The following is a 24844-nucleotide window of genomic DNA, read 5'->3' as shown; positions in this document are numbered from 1 at the left end:
AACCACAAGTCTTCTCTTTGTCACTTTGCTACATTACTGGGGTTTTTCCTGCCCTGTGGTCATGCCAGCTTAAGCATCAATGGGTCATAAATTTGTGGCTGTCTGGTTGTTTTTATGTCCTTGTACTTTAAACCCTCATTAGGATTTCCTTTTGGATGGAAATTCCTGTTCAGATGCATCCTGGCTAGGAACATGAACTTTCTCAGGGAAAAAATGCAATATGAGCATTATGGAGGGTGAACTGTGCAGACTGAGTCAATGTATTAGAAGTCCTGGGCTCAGGAAATCTCTAGCTGAGCAGAATTAACCTGTTAGAGAGAAAATAATAGATCAAGATCTTTGGAGGTTCTGCTGACCTGTACCTGCTAATAAGAAAAGCTGAAACTTCTGGCTTCGTTGGTATTTGAGATTGAAGAAAAAAGAAATGTAGTAGGTAATGAAGAGAAGGAGTTTTAGAAAAATAAGGAGTGTAATTTGGAAAGAAATCAACAGATAAGATTCTAGTCAGAGGAAGCACCCTCAGTAATGCCAGTAGAGTCACAGATTTCAAGTACAGGCTAGTCTGACTATTCAGTAAACATACGTGTGAAAGAGAGACCATTCTCTGTACCTTTTTATTTTCCTAATATTTATAGCAATACAGATAAAAAGACTAAGTGCACATTTTGATTTTAAGAATTTCCTGAAAATCCAAGATGGCAGTCAAAGCAGAGGAGGGGGTTGGAGTATAGGAGGCAGGATGTCAAATGTGAACTCTACTGGTGTACATAAAGATATATGCTTAATACTTACAAGCTTTAAGCAAATAATGAACTATTAGCTGATAAGTAAAAATATATTTCTCCACACTAAAAAAGAACAGTCAAATTCTGTCCATTTTACACACAAGTGTTTCAACATTTAACAAATAGCTTTATGCTACCTGTAATTTCAAAAGATTAGGAAATACCTGTTTATTCAGATCTTGGAACCAAAAAAGCAAACCTTAAAAAGTGCTGTTTGGCCCAAAGATGCAATTTGCTCCTAATGTTAAATAAGATATTTCAGCAGAAGGTACTTCTGGAAATTACTGTAACATTGGAAATAAGTGTAACGGACATTTAACATGTGCAGTGCTGGTCTTTGATTTTTTTTTTTCTTTTTTTAACTTAAAACCAACCTCTTTTCTTTTTTCCTGCCTTGAGTGCTGTGGCAATAACCAGTGACATTTCTTGCCTGCGCTTCTGTTTAGAAGAGCAGTTCAGTGAGTGGAATGCAACAAGAGAGGAATTAAGAAATTGAATCTGAGTTGTTTAAATTTAGATACTGCAATTCCTGCCTGGTAGTCAGGTTTTGGAAACCCTGCCAAGTAGAAGTTTGTGCACAGTGTTACATGTTGCATGATAAATATTGCATAGTAGCTTAAAGGAATCGTGTCAAATTAAATGCACCCTAAAACCAACCGTTACAAAAATTATTTCTGAAAACTCCAAATAGGACTAGAAATGTTTGCACGCTGGAACTTGTTCTTGAAAACCATGAAATAGTCTTTACCGTGTTTTGAATCCCAAACTGCCGGACTGAGAGCCTAAAAGTTTAAGGATGAATGCAATATAAGGAAAAGTGACAAAACTTGATCTTAAAAACTGTTTCCTGTAGGAGGGGAGCAGTATAACTTTTGAACTATATGGCTATTTATTCTGTCTGCACTGATATAGCACTCTTGGTATGGCATATAAATAGGTTTTTTGACAGTACAAGAAGCTTGAGCTCTGTCTCTTAAAATAATAAACATATGGGGAAAAATGTTTGGTATATTCCACTACTCCCATTTGATAGACTGTCAGACTGCTCAAATGTGGTTTTGGTTTCCTTCAGTTTTTGTATCCCACTGCAGGATAGAAATCCCAATAATTCAAGAGAATGAATGTTTTGTCAATTACTACTTGTCAGGATAGGATAGTAATGCTATATGTTGAAAAAAATCAACTAATTGTTTGAATATATTTTTCCACTTCTAGGTGGCAGGGTCATATTTAATTTGATCTATTGAAAATATTATTCAAGCAGTTTGTGCTTGCTGTTGAAGTTCCTATAAAGAAAGCCAAACCACTGAACAGGTACAATTCACTAAGCACCTGGATCTAGAGTTTCTTGGACTGTCAAGCCTGCTTTTGTCAGCAGTAGCTCTTTTGCAGACAGAATATATTTTTCACCTCAGTTTAATAAAGCACTTCATTTGAAGTGGAGAAACTAGCTGGGAGGTGAAGAAACGGGAAAATTTTGTTTTCATAGTTTCTAGGGTCGGAAGGGACCTGAGCAGATCATCCAGTCTGACCCCCTGCCATGGCAGGAAAGAATACTGGGGTCAAATGACCCCAGCAAGATGTGCATCTAACCTCCTCTTAAACACCCCCAGGGTAGGAGCCTGCACCACTTCTCTTGTAAGTTGGCTCCAGACCCTAGCCGCCCTGACCATGAAGTAGTGCCTCCTGATATCTAACCTAAACCTACCCTCTGCCAGCTTGTGACCGTTATTCCTGGTCACTCCTGGCGGTGCTTGGGGGAACAGGGACTCCCTCAATGCCTGCTGATCCCCCCCCGACTAGTTCATAACAGGCCACAAGATCCCCCCCTCAGCCTTCTCTTTTGGAGGCTGAACAGGTTCAGGTCCCGTAGCCTCTCTTCATAGGGCCTGCCCTGCTGTCCCCAATCATGCGAGTGGCCGTCTTCTGGACCCTCTCCATGCTGTTGACATCCCTCTTGAAGTGTGGCGCCCAGAACTGGACGCAGTGCTCCAGCTGCGGCCTGACCAGTGCCGCATAGAGGGGGAGGATCACCTCTTTGGACCTGCTCGAGATGCATCTGTGGATGCATGACAAGTTGCGGTTGGCCTTCTTGACTGCCTCCCCACACTGCCGGCCCATGTTCATCTTGGAGTCAGTGATGACCCCCAGATCCTTTTCCGCCTCCATGCTGACAAGAGGGGAGTTCCCTAACCTGTAGGTATGGTGCCAGTTCCTCCCGAGGGTGCATCACCTTGCACTTGTCTTGTGTTGAAACCCATCCTATTCTCGTCTGCCCATCCTTGTAACCTGTCTAGGTCTGATTGTAGCCTGTTGCATCCTTCCAGTGTGCCCATGTCCCCCTACATCTTAGTGTCATCAGCAAATTTGAACAGGGTGCTTTTTACCCCCTCATCCAAATCACTGATGAAGATGTTGAACAGTGCGGGCCCGAGGACCGAGCCCTGCAGAACCCCACTGCCCACGTCCTTCCAGGTTGAGAAGGACCCATCCACTACCACCCTCTGGGTGCGGCCCTCCAGCCAGTTGGTGACCCATTTGACTGTGTGGGTGTCTATACCACAGCCCCCCAGTTTCTTAATGGGAACGGGGTGAGAGACAGTGTCAAAAGCCTTCCGGAAGTCCAAGAAGACTATATCCACTGCTACCCCTGCATGTAATGATCTGGTGATCTGATCGTAAAAGGCCACCAGGCTGGTCTGACAGGACCTGCCACTGATGAACCCATGTTGGTTGCCCCGAAGCATGCAGTCCCCTGCTGGCCCCTCATGGATGTGTGCCAGCATAATTTTCTCGACCAGCTTGCCTAGGATCAAGGTAAGACTAACCAGCCTATAGTTTCCCGGGTCCTTCTTCCTGCCTTTTTTGAAGATGGGGACCAAGCTGGCCCTCTTCCAGTCCTCCAGTACCTCACCAGAGCACCACGAGTGCTCGTAAAGCTGTGCCAGGGGATTTGCAATGACCTCGGCCAGTTCCTTTAGAACTCTAGGGTGGAGATCATCCGGGCCGGCTGACTTGAATACGTCCAACCCCTCCAGAAGCTACCTGACTAAATCCTTGCTAACCTGTGGCCCAGGTGTGCCTCCCCCGGGGCCCGAGGGGGGCCCAGCAGGGAGGTGGCTGTTCTGGTCCCTACTTAGGAAGACGGAGGCAAAGAAATCGTTAAACATGTTAGCTTTGCCGTCTGGTGTGACAACCAAGTTTTCCATTGCGTCCTGCAAGGGCCCCACATTACCTGGGACCTTCTTTTTACCCCCTACATAATTAAAAAAGGACTTCTTATTGTCCTTAATCTGGGAAGCTAGTCCCAGTTCCATCTCTGCCTTGGCCTTCCTAACTGACCCCTACATCCCTGAGCAACTACAGAATAGTCCTCCCTGGTGATGACCCCTTCTTTTCATTGGGGGTAAGCCTCCTTTTTAGCAAGGAGACATTCCCAGATGCTTTTGGTGAGCCACGGAGGCTTGTGTGCTCTCCTGCTCCCTTTGATCCTTGTTGGGATTAACTTCCTTTGGGTTTGGAGGATCGTCTCCTTAAGGAGCGACCACTCTCCTTGGACACCTGGCTCCCCTCCCCTCTGGGACCTCAGCGCTTCTCCAGCTATCCTCCTTAGCTCGTTGAAGTTTGCCCTCCTAAAACCTAGGGCCGCTGCCTTAATGCATGCCTTTGCTACCTTACGCTGGATGGTGAATTCCAGCAGGCGATGATCGCTGTCGCCCAGGTGGTCGAGCACACGCAGCCCCCTCACCAGGTCATCACCCATGGCCAGCACTAGGTCCAACAAGGCATCTCCCCTGGTGGGGCTGTGCACCTCCTGGGTTAGATGGAGGTCCTGCACTCTGGCCAAGAACCTACGTGAGCGTTCAGACCTGGCTGACTGCTCTTCCCAGCAGATGTCCGGGAAATTCAGGTCCCCCATGACTACCACATCCTTAGCCTTCACTACCTCTGTGAGCTGACCCGAGAATTCCTGGTCAAGCTCTTCTCCCTGGTTGGGAGGTCTGTAGTAAACTCCCACCCTTAAGTCCCTTTCCCCTCGACTGCCTTTTCCTCTTCCAATCTATGAATAAAAACAAGGTGAGAGGATGAGGTCTATTGTACTAATATCTAGATGGCCAGAAAGTCTGTTTCACTAACTAAACATAATAATTCCTTTATCTTACTAGATGGTTTTAAATAGAAAATAGATCTCTTAAAAACATTTTATATGTATTTAGTACTGGAACTGTGGCTGTGATGGTCCAGGAAATAATGCAAGAGGAAAGGATTTCTGTGGATAATATCTTTTATTGATATAGTTGTCTCAATGAGATGTCACCTACCAAAATCCTTGTCTCCTGCAGTTCAAGTATTTTGTATAAAATTTTTCAAAAGCTGTTTTTTAGATGGTTTCATCCCAGTTTAGCTTGAGACAAGCAAAACTTCATCTAGAAATGTTGAGCATTTTTAACATTGGTAAAATTAACAAATCTTAATATTAGTAAAAAAATAAAGTGCTAAACTTGGTATAAAGGTTAATGTAGTTGCGAGTTGACAGGTTTTTATTGTTGCCCTCCAGTGAGAAGCTGCCTTTTTCTTTTGGATGATAAAATACAAAAAAAAAAAAAGAGAGCGATTTAAAATCCTCCCCCCACCCCAAATAATTAAGTTCCTGCCACTTGAGTTTTACTTAACCAAATGACATTGGTTCCTGTCAGGCTAACAGTAACTCCAAGTACAGTTTAAAGTGTACTTCTAGAAGTAAGTAACTCCTATGGCTGAAGGCAGTGAAAGAGGTATTGTACAATTCCTGTAATTGGGAAAATACCTTGCTCTTTTTTTTTAATTAATAGTTCAGCCTGCAACCAGGCTTCCATTCAGTCTCAGCAGAAACCATTTTGATGGTGTTCCTAATAGGGTTCTCTTAATGTTTCCCAAAATTTGTATCTAGACTCGTTTATAAAAGAACATGTCATACCTCTCTTCCTAGCTGAGACTTTTGAGATTCCTCTAAATGAAGTGATCTGTTGTTACATATGGGTCCTCCATATTAAATAAGATTATCAGTGGTTTTGCAAGTTTGCTTTTGGGCGTTCTTAGTAGTTTTTGCTCCATTTCTCAGATGTTGATCCCTTTATCTCACATTTCATCTGCCTGGCATTGTGTTGCACTGTTTTTAACAGCAAGATCTTGCTTTTTAAAGCATTATAAATAGCTAAGATGCTTTGATTCTGAATATTCTCTAAAAATAACTCTACTCCCCTAAAGATTTTTCTCTCTTGGAAATTTTCATTTTAAATGTGAATTCTCCTCCAGAAAACAACTAAAGTCTGAACATATCTTTCACTGGACTACATCAAGTAAGACTAAAACACTTCTTCTCTGTCTGCTACCTGCAATTAATAACATAACATGTAATTAAATTGACTTTATGAAGACGGAGCCAAAAACCCAAGCTTTTGTTCAGGGAAGTCAAGCTGTTTTTCCTTTTTAGTCTCTTTGTGAGGACTGTAAACCAGTGTTTAAACAACTCTGCCTCTGAATGTTTATGGAAAGTATGTAGGCATGTATTTTATCAAACCAGGATGCTGAGCAGCCTGTCTGACACTTGTAGCAGGTATTTGTTATTTGAGAGCAGGGTGAGTGATAAAGATGGCTGTTTATAGAAAGGATCACTGACAGATCTCGGTACTTCCTTGCAGAATCTGACAAGGATGAAGCAGCCATGGAGGATGGAAAGGTGGGACTAACTGTAATTCCAAAGCAGGTAACCTCGGCCCTGAGTTCACTTGTGGCTAACTATGGCAGTGCAACGGATAGTGACAGTGAGCCAGAAGGTGAGTTGGTGCTTAATGAGCCTTTTTTTCCTCCTTCGGGTGGGGGGCAGGGACAGGCACCCCAGTGGTAGCTTCCCAGCGGAGAGAACACATTATACAAAAGAAGCACACAGAGTACATTGTTTGCCCACTTAGGGTTCACTGACTGAGAGCATCAAAGGTGCTGTACTGGGTCAGACTCATGGTCCATCTAGTTTTTAGTCTCTACTAATAAATATTATATGACATTCAAGTTTCTAAATGTGGCATGCTTGTTTGGTGGTGGGAGAGGAGTTGCCCCCTGATATCTGCCTTTTCCTGCTATCTCAATCTGAACATGGAGATTAAATTTACTTTTGGGGTCAGCCTGTTCCTGAGCTGTTTAAGTTGTATAGTTTTCAGAGGCATGTAGGTGGGAAGCTAGCCGTCTTTCTACCTTGCTGTAAAATTACGTTGGATGAGGGCACTAACTGGATTCACTAATCTCCAAGGTTTTAACACTTTCTAGAGAAGGCACCTACTAGGTATTCTTGGGGGCAATGTAACTTTGCCATTGTGCTTCAAGATGCAATACTGTATTTTCTTGTATACAGTACACACATTTTCCCTTCTAAAAAAAAAAAAAAAAAAGCAGCTGCAGGAAATTTAAAAATTTACATTATATGTGATGGAGATGGTAAGAGCAGGTTGTGCTGCTTACCAGAAACAAAGTAAAATCTGCATGTATCCACAGGGAGGAGAACAAGAGCAGGCTTAACTCCCTAACTGCTGCTATTCACATTCTCTGAAGAAAAATCTTTTCACTTCATTCTGCCTTTGGGGAAAAAAAGTGTGTATTATATTCTGGGGCATATTGTGTACAAGAAAATATTTGTGTGTGTGTATGTTTTAGCTCGAGGTAGAGATCCTTTTACAAGACCCACTATGATACTGAATGCCTGCTAATTGGTTGGTTGGTTGGTTGGTTTGTTTGTTTGTTTTTAAATTGGATTAGCACAACCACTTAATTGTATTAAAACGCATGCCTAAAAAGAACAGTAAACACACTTTAGGGTACAAGCCGTGATTTATCTACATAAATGTTTCAGTGACTTCCCTCAAAGTCACTGTCCATTAGCTTGTCCAAAAAGAATAAAAATCAGAAAGTGTTCTTTCAGTCAGTGCTGAAGAACAAGTAAATTGCTTGCCATTCTTTAAAGTAGGTAGAGAGATGTGGTTGCTCCCAGTTTTACAAAGAGGGAGCTAAAGCATAGAGATGAAGTAGTTTGCCCAAGGTCACACAGAGAATTTGACATGACGGGGAATTGAATTCTGGTCTCCTGTGTCTTAAGTAGCACCTCAGTCCCTGGGCCATTCATCCTCTTTGCTGGTATGTATTGCTGCAAAAAGAACAAAGATCCATTCCAGAATTTTGCTCTTGGGGTCTTTCTGATATTGGCCAAAGCACCTAATTTTTGCATTTGCTACTGCAGCTTCTGGGAATAGGTGATGTGATACCATGCTTTGTAAAAACTATCTTGAGCTTCTTTAAATCGCAGCTTGTTAATATTAGGATGGTAACTGGTAATCTATCAAAAATGGGATATATCAGTATCAATTGAGGCATTTGAGATTTTTTTTGAGAGCTTACCATTTGTTCTATGTCCTTAGAAGTTCCTGTCAAGATTGTAACTAAAACTCTTGAGGAAAACCAGATCATGCTGAGAAATGCTTCCCAGGCTTCAAATATACCTCACAGTCTGAATAATGTGAACCACGAAGAACATACAAAGTGTACGAGTGCAACATTAAGAAGCTCAAATACAAACACAGGGGCTTACAGAGGTTCTAATAAACGGGGAAAGAAGTCTCTCCCAGTACCATCCAAACGTCGTCCAACACTCCTGGAAATGGTAATGTGCTTTCCTAAACCACTGACACACAAGTTTTGTTTTTTTTTATTTTAACAGTATAATTGAGGTCTTACTTGTTGTAACTTAAAGCTCTTTATTAGCAACAGTTCTTTCTTCAGATAGATGCTGCATACGCATTCAGTTTAGCAGAAAGGTTGAGCTTAAATATGTAAATAGATTGCTTCATGGTATGCTTCAGATAATAGTTTGGCTTGATGAACAAAAGGTGAAAACTTATCAATGAAGCTAGTCTGCAGGGAAAACCTTTTGTTTCTGTTGTAAATAAGATGTTTGTTTTTGTTTGTCACTATGCTTACCCTTCTCTTGCTGTTTGGTTTTGGGTGATGGAGTGAGCACCTCTGTTCTGGCTGAAGCATAGTGGAAGGCACATCAACCCATATTTCTGATCAGCCAGAAAAGAGGTTCTCAGGTAACCTCTCTTATGTATAGGCTTCTCTCCACATATAGAAATGAAGCTTAGTAAGTCTGACTGCCGTGAACATTGCCTTGTACCATGAAGAAATTGTTGGAACCCAAGAAATGGCTTGCCTTGATACCATAATGCTGTAGAGGAGACCAGGGCATTCAGAGGCTATTGGGACTAACTAAACTAGCTTAAACAAAAATCCATCTTCATCCTGTGCAGTTGCTCTATTGCTTACCTTCTGGTATAAAATCAGCAGTGACTTAATTTTCTTTTCAGTTCATAGGGGTTTTTATAGCTCAAAGACAGCTAGAGACCCTCTGGGTAAAAATTTGTGGGAAAAACGGCACAGGGGACACAACAGTGGGAGTCTACTACAGACCTCCCACTCAAAGTCCTGAGCTTGACCAGGAGTTCGCCTGGGAACTGACTGAGGCCGCTTGCTCCAGGACCTTGGTTGTCATGGGTGACTTCAATTACCCGGACATCTCGTGGGAAGATCACTCAGCAAAATCCGAGCGGTCGCAAAGCTTTCTCTCGTGCGTGGATGACCTCTACCTGACTTAAGAAGTCTATGGGCCAATGAGAGGCAAAGCGCTGCTCGACCTGGTACTGGCTATGGGGGACGACCTAATCGGCGACCTAGTGATCGATGGGAAGCTGGGTGACAGCAACCATGAGCTGATCACCTTCACCATCCGCCATAAAGCTGGCAAGTCAGTCAGCAACACAGAAGTCCTTGACTTCAGAAAAGCCGACTTTGACAAGCTCAAGAGGCTTGTCGGTCAGGCCCTCGGGGACCATGACCCCAGGGAGATGGGAGTTCAAGAAGAGTGGTTGCTTCTCAAGGAAGCGATCCTCAATGCACAAGCTAAATCTATTCCAACACAGAGGAAAGGCAGCAAGAAGGCACAGCAGCCCTCCTGGCTCTCTAGGGACCTAGCGGACCTCCTGTGGCTAAAAAGGAAAGCCTACAAAGGATGAAGGACGGGATTCACCTCCAAGGAGGATTATGCTGCACTAGTCTGGTCCTGCAGGGAGCAAACCAGGAAAGCCAAGGCTGCAACTGAACTCCAACTAGCTTCAAGCATCAAGGACAACAAAAAGTCCTTTTTCAGGTATGTGGGGAGCCGGAGGAAAAGCAAGGGCAACGTTGGACCCCTGCTAAACCAGATGGGGCAACTGAGAACTGACGCCCAGGAAAAAGCCAACCTATTAAATAGGTACTTTGCGTCAGTCTTTCATCAGTCCCATGGGATGCTCATGCCTGCTATGGGGCAGGGAGATCCGGGTGATGGGGATCCCCTACCCTCCATAAATGCTGACCTCATGAAGGAACACCTTGAGAAGCTGGATACCTTCAGATCAGCCGGCCCTGACAATCTGCACCCCAGAGTACTCGGGGAGCTGGCGAGCGTCATAGCCCAGCCCCTGGCACAGATCTTTGAAAACTCCTGGCGCTCTGGTGTAGTGCCCGAAGACTGGAAGAAGGCCAATGTGGTGCCGATCTTCAAGAAAGGGAGGAGAGTGGATCCGGCTAACTACAGGCCCATTAGCCTGACTTCTATCCTGGGGAAGATCTTGGAAAAGTTTATTAAGGAGGCCATCCTTGATGGACTGGCCCAGGCTAACAGTCTAAGGGATAGCCAGCACGGGTTTGTTGCGGGTAGGTCTTGTTTGACCAATCTCATTTCCTTCCTTCTATGACCAGGTGACCTATCACTTGGACAAGGGAGAAGAGATTGATGTCATATATCTTGACTTCAGAAAAGCCTTTGATCTGGTATCCCATGATCACCTCTTGGCCAAACTGCCCAGTTGTGGCCTTGGCTCCACCACGATCCGCTGGCTGGGAAACTGGCTCCGTGGTCGGACACAGAGGGTTGTAATTGATGGCAGTCACTCATCCTGTTGCCCTGTGACCAGTGGGGTCCCTCAAGGCTCTGTCCTGGGACCCATCCTGTTCAACATCTTCATTAATGATGTGGACATTGGAGTCAGGAGTGGACTGGCCAAGTTCGCCGATGACACCAAACTTTGGGGCAAAGCATCCACGCCAGAAGATAGGCGGGTGATCCAGGCTGACCTGGACAAGCTCAGCAAATAGGCGGATGAGAACCTCATGGTGTTTAACACTGAAAAATGCAAGGTTCTCCACCTTGGGAGGAAAAACCTGCAGCTTCCTTATAGGCTCGGCAGTGCTACGTTGGATAGCACTACGGAAGTAAGAGACTTGGGGGTCATCATTGACCACAAGATGAACATGAGCCTGCAATGCGATGCTGCGGCTAGCGAATGATCAAAACGCTGGCTTGCATCCATAGATGCTTCTCAAGCAAATCCCGGGACATCATTCTCCCCTTATACTCTACCTTGGTAAGGCCGCAGCTGGAGTACTGCATCTAGTTTTGGGCTCCACAATTCAAAAAGGATGTGGAGAAGCCTGAGAGAGTCCAGAGAAGAGCCACATGCATGATTAGAGGTCAGGAAAACAGACCTTATGACAACAGGCTGAGAGCTATGAGGCTCTTTAGCCTGTAAAAGTGCAGGCTCAGGGGTGATCTGATGGCCACCTATAAGTTTGTCAGGGGTGACCACCAGGATCTGGGGGAACGCTTGTTCACCAGAGTGTCCCACGGGATGATGAGGTCGAACGGTTATAAACTACTGCATGACCATTTCAGGCTGGACATAAAGAAGAATTTCTGAAACAGCCTGCCATCAGAGGTGGTTCAAGCACCTACATTGAACACCTTCAAGAGCAAATCGGATGCTCATCTTGATGGGATCCTATGACCCCAGCTGACTTCCTGCCCTTTGGGTGTGGGGCTGGACTCAATGATCTTCTGAGGTCCCTTCCAGCCCTAATGTCTATGAAATCTGTGAAAGGGACCAGCAGATCCTCTTACTCTGACCTTCTGTATATAACAGGCCACTACATTTTACCAAGTCTCTTCCTCCCTCTGTGCCCCCCGCCCCCAGTTAGGGTCCTGAGAATCATGATTTCGCGGACTGTGGAAACCACAAAATTTGCCCCGTCGCGAGCATAGGCAATGGAAGGCTGGGGCTAATGTGGCTTAGCCACCTCAAATATGGGGCAGCACAGAGGTCTGTAGGGCAGGCTGAGCATGGGCTCTTGGCAGCTGCAAGGGGTTGGGATGTGCACAAACAGACACAGAACCTGCAGGCAGCTAGGATTGCAGCCACGTAGCATGCAGAGCATTGCCCACCACAGCAGGTAAGTCGGGGAAGTGGCATGCGGGGGGTGAAGACTGAGGCCTCCACAAAGGGAGGGAGTGGAGCAGGGGTTAATAGGATCCTGGGGTGGGTGGTGGGACTCCTGGAGCCTGGGCGGCTTGTCCAGCAGGGTGGGGGGGCTCTTGCCCTTGTGTGCCTCTCAGAAGAGGCTTGAGGGGGAAGGGGGCAAGTGCCCCCAGGATCTGTGCACAAGGCAGAGGTGGGCTGCCCACTGCTTGCTGGGTTCTGTGTCCTGAGCGTGGCAGGCACATGGCATCATGTTGCTTCCGAAGCGGCGGCAACAGTACACACAGCTCAGCGTGCAGCTGCATCCACTAGGGCTGTGTGGCATTTTAACGGGTGTTTCATTTTGAAGTTGTTTTGAGCTTGAAACAGTAAAATCAAAACGAAATGAGGGCACTTGAAACATTCCAAAACTTTCAAAATGTTTCAAAGCTGGGCTTGCTTGCAGCTAAACAAACTAAGGAGAGGGAGGGGGAAGAGTGGGGAAGGACTAATTTGATATTGATGTGTAACTCCCAGTTTAATTACCCCAGCACTCTGATCATTTCCCCAGCTTTTCTCAGGGGGCACAGGCCCTGGAGCTGTGCATGAGGTTTCAGCAGGCTGCTGCTGCAGGCTGGGGCCAGCAGTCGTCACTTGATGCAGCCCACATTGAGCTCTGGGAACATAGTAGTGCTTCTGCTGGCCCCAGCCTGTAGCAGCAGCCTGCTGAAACCTGGCGCATAGATCTGGGGGCCTGTGCCCCCTGGGAAGAGCTGGGAAATTGAGCCGGGGACTGGGGAATCAAACTGGGTGCTGGGGGAACGTTCAGGTCTAATTTCCCCCAGCTCTTCCCGGGGGGCATGGGGTCCCTGGATGATGCGGGATGACTGTAGACTGGTGCTGCCAGCTGAGGATGGTGGCGGCTCTGGGCTATTTCACCATCTGGCAGCGGTAGCCTGCTGAAATGCCACATGTGACGTGGGGACTGCACCCCATGGGAAGAGCTGTGGGAATGATCGGAGAGTTGGGGAATCTAACCAGGAGCTCTGGCTGACTGCTGGAACTGCCCCAGCTCCAGGACAGCATGTAGTGTCCTGCCGAGCCACACTGGACCTGCACCACGTGGCAGCTATCGCACGGGTGCTAGGCGGTGGGGTAGGGGAACGATTCCCACTGTGCAAGGGGGCTCTGCCAAAAGAGCCCAGAGGCCCCAATTGCTGCTGCCAGAGCCGGTGAGTGCAGGGGTTTTTTTTGTTTTTGTTTTTTGTCTTTTTAAAACTCTGCATTCACCAACTGTGGAGCATGTGGATGATGCAGGTGATGGCATGTTGTTGCTGCTGCTGCTGCCGCTGCCAGCTGGGGCCAGCTCCAGCACCCAAGTCTACCTGGTGCAGCCCACCTGCTACAGCTGGGTGACTGACTTGAATTGTATGCCAGAGGTGCAGAAGAGAGCCTGAGGCATTTCGCCAGTGCCTGAAATGCCAGCAGAGATGGGCAGTGGAGACTCCCACCCTGCCCCAACATGATCATAACCCCAGGCTACAGAAGAAGGTTCCTTACAGACACGTACACACAAATGCATGCATGGATGTGCACACCTAAGTCCATTTTTCAGACAAGAAAAACTGAAGGAGTAGTAAACTACAAAACAGTTGGCAATCAAAGCTGTAAGGACTGTAATAAGAAAACTTGGACACTACTGTGAAGTCCTACGCATGGAGGGAAGCAGTGAACAGGAGATAGATAGTATGGTGGGTGGGGATCTTAGCTGCCTGGAGTAGTTGTAAAACACGTGTTTCTATCTTTCTTTTCTATCTTTCTTTCTTTTCTTTTTTTTAACCTTAATATATTGTATAAAGACTACTCTTTTCCTTGTACCAGGAAAGGCGAGGAAATAGAGTGGGTTTTCAAATGAGAGGTTTTCAGAACTGAATTCCATTGTTAGAAGTAGCCTCAACTGTGAGCAGCCTAGGGAAATGAAGAGAATGGCAGAAGCATGCCTGTTGAAGGAAGATATAATGTGGCTTTTTTCCTACAAAACAGACTTTTGTAGTTGCAGTGCAGACCATTTTGTTGGCATTCATTAAATAATCAGTTTGGATACTATCAAGTTATGTTCATCTTAGCCACATTCATAGCACTGTATGCTTAAAGATGCATAGTGTTGACTGAGAATAGCAAAAAAACCCATACAGCCCATTTCTACCAGTATCCTTCACTGCATAAAGTAGGCAAAGGTGTTATGAATATAGTTACTGGTATAGGCTATATATAATGTGACAGATGGGCTGTTAAGAAGCTTTATTTGTTGTTAGCTAAGGATGATCCTGCATTCCACTTCATCTTTGTCACCACTTGTGAATTCTTTAGTTATTCCAGGTCTTGCAAAAAGAATTAATGATGCAGCCCTACACCTTGCTCTAATGCACACGTTTGTGTGCATGCATGTGAGGATAGGAGCATGAACTACAGTAAGCTTTAGTGTCTCAACTAGTGCTTTAATATTGGCAAATGCAGAAGGTATTCATTTTATAGACTAACTGCCTACAGCACTGTTTGCTAACCATTCTGAATAGCAAACAAAAACTTATTTAAAATGGCTGAATAGACTTCTCTTTTGGAAATAAATTTTATGATAAAGAATGCTTCCATCAAACTCTACAGGGCAAGTTGAATACACACTTCTTATGACTGTTCTCTTGTAAAGGACTAAGGTAGTCACAAGTTTAATTTGTTTACGTTATACTCCTTGCTTGCTTAAAGTTTAGATTACTCCTAACATTCACAGTATGACAGTCTGCAAAATATGATTTTGAAATACTAAGCTAACTGTGTATAAGTATTGGCAGGAGTTTACAGTAAATAATGAATGCCTTCAGCAGTTTACTGAATAAGCTTTGACAAATCTTAATCTAGAGGACTACATTTCAGAATAGACACTAATATTTAGGCTTAATCAGTTCTTAACGTGGTATCTATCTACTTGAGCTATTTTTGTAAATATGTATCCCAGATGAACAGACTTATCATAGGTATGTGATGTTATGTTAGGTAATCTGTGTGGTCTGACAGAAGTAACTTCTGTGGTCTGAAAAGTCCGAATACGTGTTGATTCTTGGTACTGCAGTATGCTGCTCAAGGGCTGGAATAAGTTTATTGCAGGTATTAATTATGAATAAACATAACATTTAGATATCCCAACCAGCATCTGGGTACCCATGTTGTAAAGAGAGCCTTATAAACATACACAAAGGCATGGTTCTTACAATGAAGAATTTGCAATATGTGAATTTATACATGAACAATTCATGGTATTTGGGGTATATTTGCTGACTTTCCTGCCATCTGTATAAACTAGAAATGATAACAATAAAAAAGATGCTGTCCATGTTTCCCAGGTTGGTTGGTTGACCTCCTCTAGTATAGTGATGGGGTTAAATATTTTCTGAATTGCTGGTCTCACCCTTTAGACAGGTACACATAACTTTTACGCATCCCATGTGCTTTTTCCCCACCAGAAGTCAGTACTTCAATATTTAAATGAATTGCAGCATTCAACCTCCTGAGAGCCTTGCTCCACCTGCGAAATATTCTTATTTTACATATGGAACTGGCTTTCCTGTAATCCCAACATAAGTCAGTGGTAGAGCTAAGATTTGAATTAGGGGCTTGGTGGCTTTAAGTTTCATATTTGTGTTAGTAGGACAGACTTTCCTGTCTCTGTTTTCAGGTCTTGTTTCGGAGCTTATTTGAAAACCTATTTTAAATAACTGTCCCCCCCAGATCTTATTATATTTGCATCTGTTGCTGACAAATAATAATGGAAATATGCATCACTTTCTCTCTTTCCTTCCAGTTATTGGCCCAGGACATACGCCATGAAAGGAATGTGATTTTGCAGTGCGTACGATACATCATCCGAAATGACATGTTTGGACTTCAGCTGAAGGCAGAGCCAGTAGCTAAAGCAGAGGCTGGACAGGCTTCTAGAGATGCAGTAGAATTTTTGACAGACAGACTTGATGGGTATAATGATTCTTGTAGCTCTGACCTTCAATTAGCAGGAGGAGAACAGAATACATTATTTATAGCTCAGAGTGAGAAAGCAGTCTTAGCTCAGACATCACAAATGATTCAGTCTGTGGATGAGGAGATATGGGAAACACCAGCAGTGCAGTGTGAAGAAAACTGATGTTTGCTACATGGTGTCTGTTCAGGATGAGAGACCCTAGACTTGCTGCTTTTTTTTTTTACATGACATATATATATATTTTTTGAAAGACGTTAGGATAGCAAAATAACCAATTGTATTTTGGACCTCAAGAACCCTTAAAATAATCTAAGATGTTTGCCAGAAGTGACCATTCTCATTAGAAACCTGTCTCCATTTTTGGGTGATTCTGACTCGAGTTGAAAAGCAGCAGTGGTATAACAGAATTTTAATCTTCAACAGCAGTATTTCCTTCCCTCTTTTTCAACTGAGGACTGCTTCAGTGCACACCAGGCCAGTGTTTAAAGTCAGTATCCGGTCAAAATTCTGCTGTTGTAAAATGGGGTTCTCTAACTTTTAGCAAGCAGGTACAGCTGGAGGGTGTGCAATGTTGCGGAATACAAATTGGATACAGTTCACGGGTTTTACTGGTTCAAAGTATTAAACTGAAGAAAATAAAATAATTTGGTTTGGCACTGAAAACTTCATTCATATTAGTTCTGTCTTTGGCTTGGTAAATCAATCAGTTGAGCAAAGAAATGGAAACACGGTGAAACTGGTGGCTCTGGGTGGTGGGGTGGAGAGTCGTGGGAAGTACAGATTTGATTTGAAATCATTCTTACAAGTGACCAGTCAAAACTCTGGCTTTCTAGCAATGGTTTAATGGTGGGGCTATGACTTCAGACTTTTTTAGTGCCATCTCAGGCCTCAACTACAATAGCTGGTTGTTTCATGACTGAGCTAGCTCCTGAAATGGGTTTTTATTGCATGAAGGAATGAATTCTATATTTCACTTAATATTTGTCTAGGAAACTTACTAGGATGAGTTACCATTTATCTTCCCTAACTTTTTATGTAAAATTAAGGCCTTATTATCTGGCATTCTAGAGCCTGTCTCATTTGATTCATTTTTATGATGCTGGTGATATATCTAGTGGCTTTCTCAGGAATCATGCTATTAATTTCACTTGTACAAAATGTTCATTCTTCTGTGTTGTGACCTAGTGTAAATATCACACCAGCTATTTTGAACTTAACTTGCATCAGTTGAGGCTTTTGAAGCAAGTTCACTATCTCTGATGATTAGTGTCTGTTTACTTGTCAGATACCTTTTAGTAACATTCATGTGTTTGTCACACTTCCATTGAAAATGTGATGTGAAAATTATCTTTTATTTCATTCACCAACTGAAAAAAATCCCTCCATTTAATATTTTAGCCATGATTAAATACTGTGGGCTCAGTTTCTGAGTTAAATTGCCTTCTCAGGGATTGGTTTTACTTGCTTTGGTCAATTCTGATACAACTACCCCTTTCCAATCACTTGCTAAATACTAAGGATTGCAGGATTTTTGTATTACCTAATAACTATATGTGTTTTATGTTCACCTGCTTTGCTTTAGAAGCCTTTCCAGCTGTATAATAATACATGTTGTTCAGGGAGGGAGGAGTGCTAGGTTATAGCTCAAAATTGTCTTTATCATTCTGCTGTTTATAGCTACACTATGATTGTAAAGCACTATATAAATTTATGGAATTATTTAAATATTAACATCCCTTAAAGAGGGTTGTGAATCCTAGGAATGTGTGTATATATAAATAGATTAATATAAAAAACATAAACTTGTTATATTATACTTTTCAAATAAGATGATTCATTCTTCCTATGGTGGTCCCACATATTATCACTTAACTTCATTAGCATGAACATGTGACTCTTAATAGTTGATTACAATGAAAAACCAGCAAGGCAAATTTAGCTAAGGACATAGGAAGTCTTACAAAAATGGATTTATGGGTGTGTCTATATCGACTCTGCATGTGGTGAGACTACAGTGCAGTGAACGAAAGTGAATACCTTATGACTACTGAATTGCTCCTTCACCTCAGCCCTGAAAGTAACTAAAGCTGAGGGCAAATCTCCCTGTTGCTTCAGTTGTTGCAGCATCTACCCTGGGTAAGGAAAGCCCAAATCTAAAATGCTTGCACTTCTGTCTTCTCTGACCTGTTAAATTGGGCCTTATTGTACAAAAAACTTAAAAAAAAAATCTCTCTCCTACATTTGGGGGAAGGGAAGAGGAAGAACACTTCTAAGAAACATGCTTACTGCGTAAAGCCTACATCTTATAAATCAGGGGCTGATTTTCTGGTTTCCTACTATGTATGCTTTCTATATTTAACACTGAAACGTCTCATCTACAGATGAATGAAGACTTGTAGGCCCATGCTGGAGTTGTACTGAACTAGGAATGCAGAGAAATCAAAACCTTTTTTTTAACATTTCAGTTGCTTTTGTAGGTCATGGGGGTCTCGCATCCTACTTCCTGACATTCCAGTCAGCTTTCCTAGTACCTTTATTTAGCCTTCAGGTTGTGATGTTAATGCTATAAAATCCTGTCCTGCCGTGTCAGGTACCTGAGTGCTTTGCTTTGTTCCATGTTGAGGCTCTGTGGTGGTATTCTCCACTATGAAGATGTCTCTTTGAAGCCCAATAGTAAATGTTTCTCATCTGCAGCAGTTGATTTCTTTTATTATGCTCCACAGAGCCTTTCATTTTCCTCAATTGATTTTGGTTTTTTTTTTTTCTAGATGGTTTATTGCAGGACTGCTTTAAAAAAAACCCTGCTTTGAGCCCTTTGTGACTCACTTTAAATAAAAATACTTTTAAATAACGTGTATCACAATCTTTTTCCCCTTTTTTGCTTTGTAACTTAGCTACAGAAAATGTAATTATGGGTGTCTGACTCTTTACATTCAGTAAACTTGGGCTTTCTTAAAAATCAGGCTCATTTCTTAATCCAGAAATCAGACTTGTATAGCTCTGTGCAACTCTTAGTCTAGTTTGGAAATGGTGATTGTAACTTAATACACAACTAAAAAGTTGCTTAGAACAATGCATTTCTTGTTATGTCTGCTTCTGTTCATGAAGGGAATAAGGAGTCACTACTTCTAAATGGCTTTGTGTCACTGAACTTCAAGCATTATTTGTTGATCTCTACCTCTCTGTAGCAGTCTAAAGTTGTGGACTTCAGAATTGCAAGTAGAATAAAATGGATGTGGTGCTGAAATAGTTTGGTGCAGTTCCTAGGAACTGAGCTGTAGGATCAGCTTATCTTGCTAGAACAGGGGCAGGCAGTTATTTCGGGCGGAGGGCCGCTTACTCAGGTTTGGCAAGCTGTTGGGCTGCATGGGTAGCCCCACCCCTTGACAGGTGCCCTGCCCCCTGGTCACCATCTTGGGACCAATGTCCCAGGGCCAGTGCTGGTGGGACTCAGAGCGGGGCACAGGCTGGCAGGGCTCTATGGACCCAGGCTGGGCTGCACCAGCAGGGAGAGGGGGAGCTGGCCTGGCTCCATAGAGCCCCCACCAGCTGGGACCTTGCACTCCTGCCGCGCTGCTCTTGGCCCTGCTGGTGCTGGCCCTGGGACACTGGTGTGGGCCCTGTGTACCCGCTGACTCCCAGTGGCCGCCCCCCCCCAGCCCTGTGGTACAGGCAGAGGGCAGTGTGCAGCCCTGACCTCCCACTCCCTGACAGGAGACAAGCTGGTGTTGAGCATGGGGGAAAAGCGGCCCCTCATCCGCCTCATGGCCAGCACTGCCTAGTGCAGCAAGTGGGGGGGGCCGCAGCTGCTGCTGCCACAGCGTAGCCCCAGCGGGTGAGCCTGGAGCTGGTGTGGGGCCCAAGCTGGCAGTGGGGGCATGTTACAAGCTGGAGCGTGGGGGTAAAAAGTGGTCCCTTGCCTGCCCTGCAGCTGATACCCCGTGCTGCAGCCGCTCACAGCCTGCTCGGGATAGCCCTGCGTGGACTGCAAGCAGCTGCAGCAAGGGGCGCTTGGCCACGGGATGGGGAGGAGCTGCTTTTCCCCAGGCTCCTTCCCTGCCTGGGGTCCTCCCCTGTCCTCCCGACCTCCCCCCTTACCTGAGGTTCCGGCACCAGTGCAGCTACGTGGTCCCAGGCCAGAAGCCCTGCTGGGTCCTACTGCCCCTGGTTTCTGTCACTTTTGACAGGAACCAAGGGCAGATCAATATTAACTCTTTTGTAAATTTTTTAGAGGCCTCGCCAGCTGGATGGTACAGCCTCGCAGACCAGATTTTGCCCACCCCCGTGCTAGAAAGATGCAAGGAAGACCCTCTTTTCATTATCACCACCCTGCATGGGTAACCTGCCATGCAAACCATCTACAACTGTAAGAACGTCAGAAGTGCCATACCGGGTCAGATCAATTGTCTATCTAGCCCAGTATCCCAGCTCCAATGGTGGCAGGGTGGGTGTTATAGAGGGAGGGCATTGAACCCGATTTATCTAGAGTGATCTATCCCCTATTCAATACCCTTCCTAGTGTCTAGCGGTATTCATTTTGGGATGCCAGAGGAAACTCCTCCAACTTTTCTATTTAATAACCATTTAAGAAATTTATCATCCATAAATATATTTAGTCCCTTTTTGAACCTGGCTGTTATCTGCCTTTGCCACCTCTTGTAGCAATGGATTCCACAAGTTAACAAAGTGTTACATAAAAAATAAAGTTTGTCTTAATTTAAATCTATTGCCTACTAATTTCAGCAGGTCCCCTCTAGTTCTAGTATTTTGGGGCTTGGTGAACAACTTGGACCTGCCACTGCTATTGTAACTTTGATTTTTTTATTTTTTTTTTTTTAAGTGAAGAGCTGGACTATTTTGGCTCCAGTTTCATATGTGCAGAACCCAAGCCTAGGGGTTTGGACCCATGAAACTAATAGCATTTGCATGAGCTTCCCTGTATTAGCTACCTTGTCTACCAATGGCTGACATGCCTGTGCCATTTGTTTTTAAAGTTAAGTAGTTGGATACATGTGTGCTCTGAAGTTCTTCGGAATTTGATTCTTAGTAAACTGGCAGGAAGTTGGATGGAGACATCCTGGGTCCCGTTTTGTGTTTAAGCAAAATGATGGCTAGTCACAGCAGCTGATTTCAGAGGGCTGAATAGCAACCCCGAAGAGAGGATTAAGGTGAGAAGCTAAGTACTTTAAATTCCATAGCTGAGGGGTGTAAGAAAGGGGAAGGCAGCAGGGTTCGAAATGAGAGTCGAAGTTCCAGCTTTGTTTCCTGGCACTGACTGGCCTTGCATTATTGACTTAATGGCTGTGCATCAGTTTCCCTATCTGTAAACTAAGGGAAATGCTCAGCTTTCCTCTGAATGTAATTTGAGAGAGATGCACAAAGAATGCTTTTGTGTAAGCATTATTATTACTTGGGGAGGTGATAGGGTGTTGTCTGTATTCCCTTATTGAGGTGATCCAGAAATGTTTTTTCTGGCTTAAAATTCTCTCTTCCCTACTTCGTGTTATTCTCACTCTTACTTGGATCCGGGAACTTTGTTTCTCAGTTTATCCATTTCCTAAACAGGTCCTTCTGTCTTGAGAAGGTGGGCTTTTTGGCATGGTATGATTTTTCCATCTCTTCTTTCAGTGTACATATACTACATAGACTTTTATGCAGTCTGTGTGCACAGCCTCCTGTCATATAAAAAGAAAAGCCAACATGGTAAAATAAAGCAAACATTGAGGTAAATTGGATGGGTTTGAGATTCCTCTGAGAGTTCCAGTGCACAGTAGTAGTTTTAAAAAATCAATTTTAGGGCAGTTTTCATCAGAAAATACTGTTTCTGTTGAGATTTGATTAAATTTGTTAAGAGTCTAAACCTAAAGACTCCTCACTGACAGCAGAAACTAAAGAATCAAAATGAAAGCAAAATAAGATCAGGAAAGAACAGGATGAATATACAACAAACAAGCCTAGGAAACCCCATTACTACAGACTCTCTTGGAACTATGTTTCCTCTCATGATATTGGTGTCTCCTGCCTTTCATTTTTTAAAAAGCTATATGTAACTATCTGTGCACAGCTTTTGTGAGTGCATGTGCAAACCTAGCAGGAAGGCTGTGCTAAATTTAAATGGCCCTGTGTACTGCAGTTGTGAGTGTGCATGCAAACAGAAGGAGCACATAGAAATGCAAACCACTGTTTAGGTAAAGTTATGTTGTTTACATTCGAGAGAGGAGGGAAGTGATTTGAGCGGTAGACTTACATTGCACATACCTGCTTTAGCAAGTGTTTAGCAGTTGAGGTTTTTTTAATTGTAAATTTAAGTGTGGAAGAGCATATAAAGTCAAAGGTCAACCTTAGCCATATGGCTTCATTAGGCTGACATAGCAAAGGCCATCAGTTTCTAGAGCCAATAGCACACATGGGTGTGGAGTAATAAGTATTGCATTCAGCTACCTTTTTTTGTATCCCCAACCAGGGGCTAGTCACATTTCCTGGACCTAATTTGGAATGGGGGCCTTTCACTTTCACTTGCAAGCTTGTAGTAAAAACTAAGTCTCCTGGTAAAGCAACTTCAGCACAGAGCTGTACCAAGACGACGTATTTCAAATCAGTGTGGCAGGAGGTTTGGTGCCGCTTTAAGAAACAGGAAAGCTAGTGCTGAAGCAACCTTCAGGTGCAGTCAGGGTTGATTTATGGAGTCATCTGACCCTGGAGGAAGGCTGGGCTTAGGTGAGGTATAAGCCCAGGCCCTGAGATGAGCCTGCTGAGAGGACACCTCAGCAGGGTGGCTGCAGCTCTTGAAGGTCAGCTTAGAGAGTACAACAAGAAGGGAGGTTTGGGGAGGTGGAAGTTCCTAGGGACCCAGGGAGCGGTTTGGAGCCTGGATTGGCGGGCTGAGAGTGGGACCAGAGAGGGTCCAGGTGCCCCAGAGGGCATCTAAGTCGAAGAACATCAATGAGGATGCCATCTACAGGGCATAGGGCATGGTAGGGACAGAATGGAGCCATGCAATTAGCCCATAAGGCAGGGACTACTAGCACCCAGTGGTCGTTTGAAAGAAAAATTTAGGAAGCCCTGGGGCAACCTCCCTCAAAAAAAAAAATTGCATCAAGGCATATTAGGCAACTAAAGGAATGATTGCCCCCAGAAATTGAGGGCTGCACGGACTCCAGGGGCTTCAGCCCCTTTTGCCCCCCACCCCCTCCTGAAGAGGCATCTTGCCACAGTCAGCTGCCAAACTTAAAATCCAAAAGGAGTACCCATTAAAACTGAGGGAAAAAATGTTCTTTGCCAAAACAACTAAAAACTCATTTTAGCTCAAATGAAACATTTTGATAAACCTGAAACACTTTTTGGTTGCTTATAAAATACATAAAGCGGGAGGGCTGGAGCAGATATTAGAGGCTGGAGGAGAATGCTGATGCCCTGTTGTCCCATCCCCTCTCCTTTCCCACCCCCCCCAGTAGCAATGGTGTTTAGGATGCAGTTCTTCCCCCTCCAGGAAGGAAATGAATACACGTTGGGGGAGAGCGTCCTGAGCATACTCCTCCAGGTTGTTCCTAGACAGGTTGCTTCCAGTTTCCGCTGCTGATCCTGTTCCATGTTGTGGCTCAGTGAAGACCTTTATCCAGAGGACATGACTCTAAAGCTGTTGGCTAGTGTGCCTGGGTGAGGTGGGGCTCCTAGCTTCCAGTCTGTTCATAGCATCTAATGGGCCTATGACAGTTCATGTGTCTCTGAATCAGTTGGTGTATAAGGTGCGTCTCTGCCCGGCCTTCTGCCTGTCTTCAGAGTGAAACATCTAGCTACTTGTCTAACCCCTTTAATGTCAAGGAGCTCTATTTTTACATTTTTAGTTTTAATACATGTGATCAAAACATTTGGACCAAATATATCTCTGGGGCACTTTTACTTTTGAATAGTTATACAGGGCCACCATAGCGACAATTTGTTTTAATAAAAATATTACTTGTGTCTCTCAAATGGGTGCCCCTCCCTTTCTCAAGGCTCAGCCCCTACTTAATAACCAAGGTCCCTAGTATATATCCTTGAACCTAAGGCAGTGGTTTGCAACCACTGATGATGCGTAGGGGGTGTATGTGCACCCTCTGAGATTGGCCATGAGAGAAGCGCTGGCAGCACTTCAGCTGCTGGTCGGGATCAGCTCCTGGGGACAGTGGAGGAGGAGGCTAACGGGGCTCAGCCCCCATAAATGCCAGGCCAACCCAGCCGCAGGCTGCTGCAGCAGGGGGGAGGGGTGTGCCAGGCTTGCAGCCGGCTCAGCACAACACAACAGCCAGGTAGGTAAGGTTTCTTTTCTTCCTCTGGTTTCTGGGCTTGGGGGTGGGGGGATTAAGACCCCCACAGTGCAGGAGGAAGTGGGGTAGGGGCAGGGCCGAATCATTCACCTCTACCCCTGCCCCACTCCCTGCTGCACTGTAGGGATTGTCCCACAACCTGGCCCGGCTGGGGTCTCAATCCCTTGGCTCCAGTGTGCCGCAGCTCTGGATGAGCTGCTGGGCTCTAATTGCCCTGTGACCTGGCCTGGTTGGGGTCCTATTCATAGTGAAAGGAGCCCTGGCCAGGCCAGGTTGTGGGACAAGTGTAAACCAGGGGCTCCTGCAGGTTGCAGTATTGGGGAGTTGAGCAGTGCACGTGCCCCACCCTCCGATTTTTTTCATGGGGGA

The 24844-nt window shown here is 44.5% G+C and overlaps 1 protein-coding gene across 1 annotated transcript in view; it reads left to right on the top strand.

The window, feature by feature from the left end:
- Nucleotides 1–19201, top strand: part of NUFIP1 (nuclear FMR1 interacting protein 1) — a 37319-nt gene extending 18118 nt beyond the window's left edge. Inside the window, exons 8-10 of the mRNA XM_090025471.1 lie at nt 6467–6601; nt 8231–8472; nt 15996–19201. Of these exons, the coding sequence (XP_089881597.1) occupies nt 6467–6601; nt 8231–8472; nt 15996–16331 (713 nt within the window). The 3' untranslated portion in view covers nt 16332–19201. The remainder of the gene's footprint in view (nt 1–6466; nt 6602–8230; nt 8473–15995) is intronic.
- Nucleotides 19202–24844: the final 5643 nt, after the last annotated feature.

This window comes from Crocodylus siamensis, chromosome 1 (genome assembly GCF_052110815.1).
Source record: "Crocodylus siamensis isolate JL-2025a chromosome 1, ASM5211081v1, whole genome shotgun sequence".
NCBI classification, from domain to species: Eukaryota; Metazoa; Chordata; order Crocodylia; family Crocodylidae; genus Crocodylus; species Crocodylus siamensis.
Note: the sequence above shows the minus strand (reverse complement) of the source record. Positions and strands in the feature narration are given on the sequence as shown.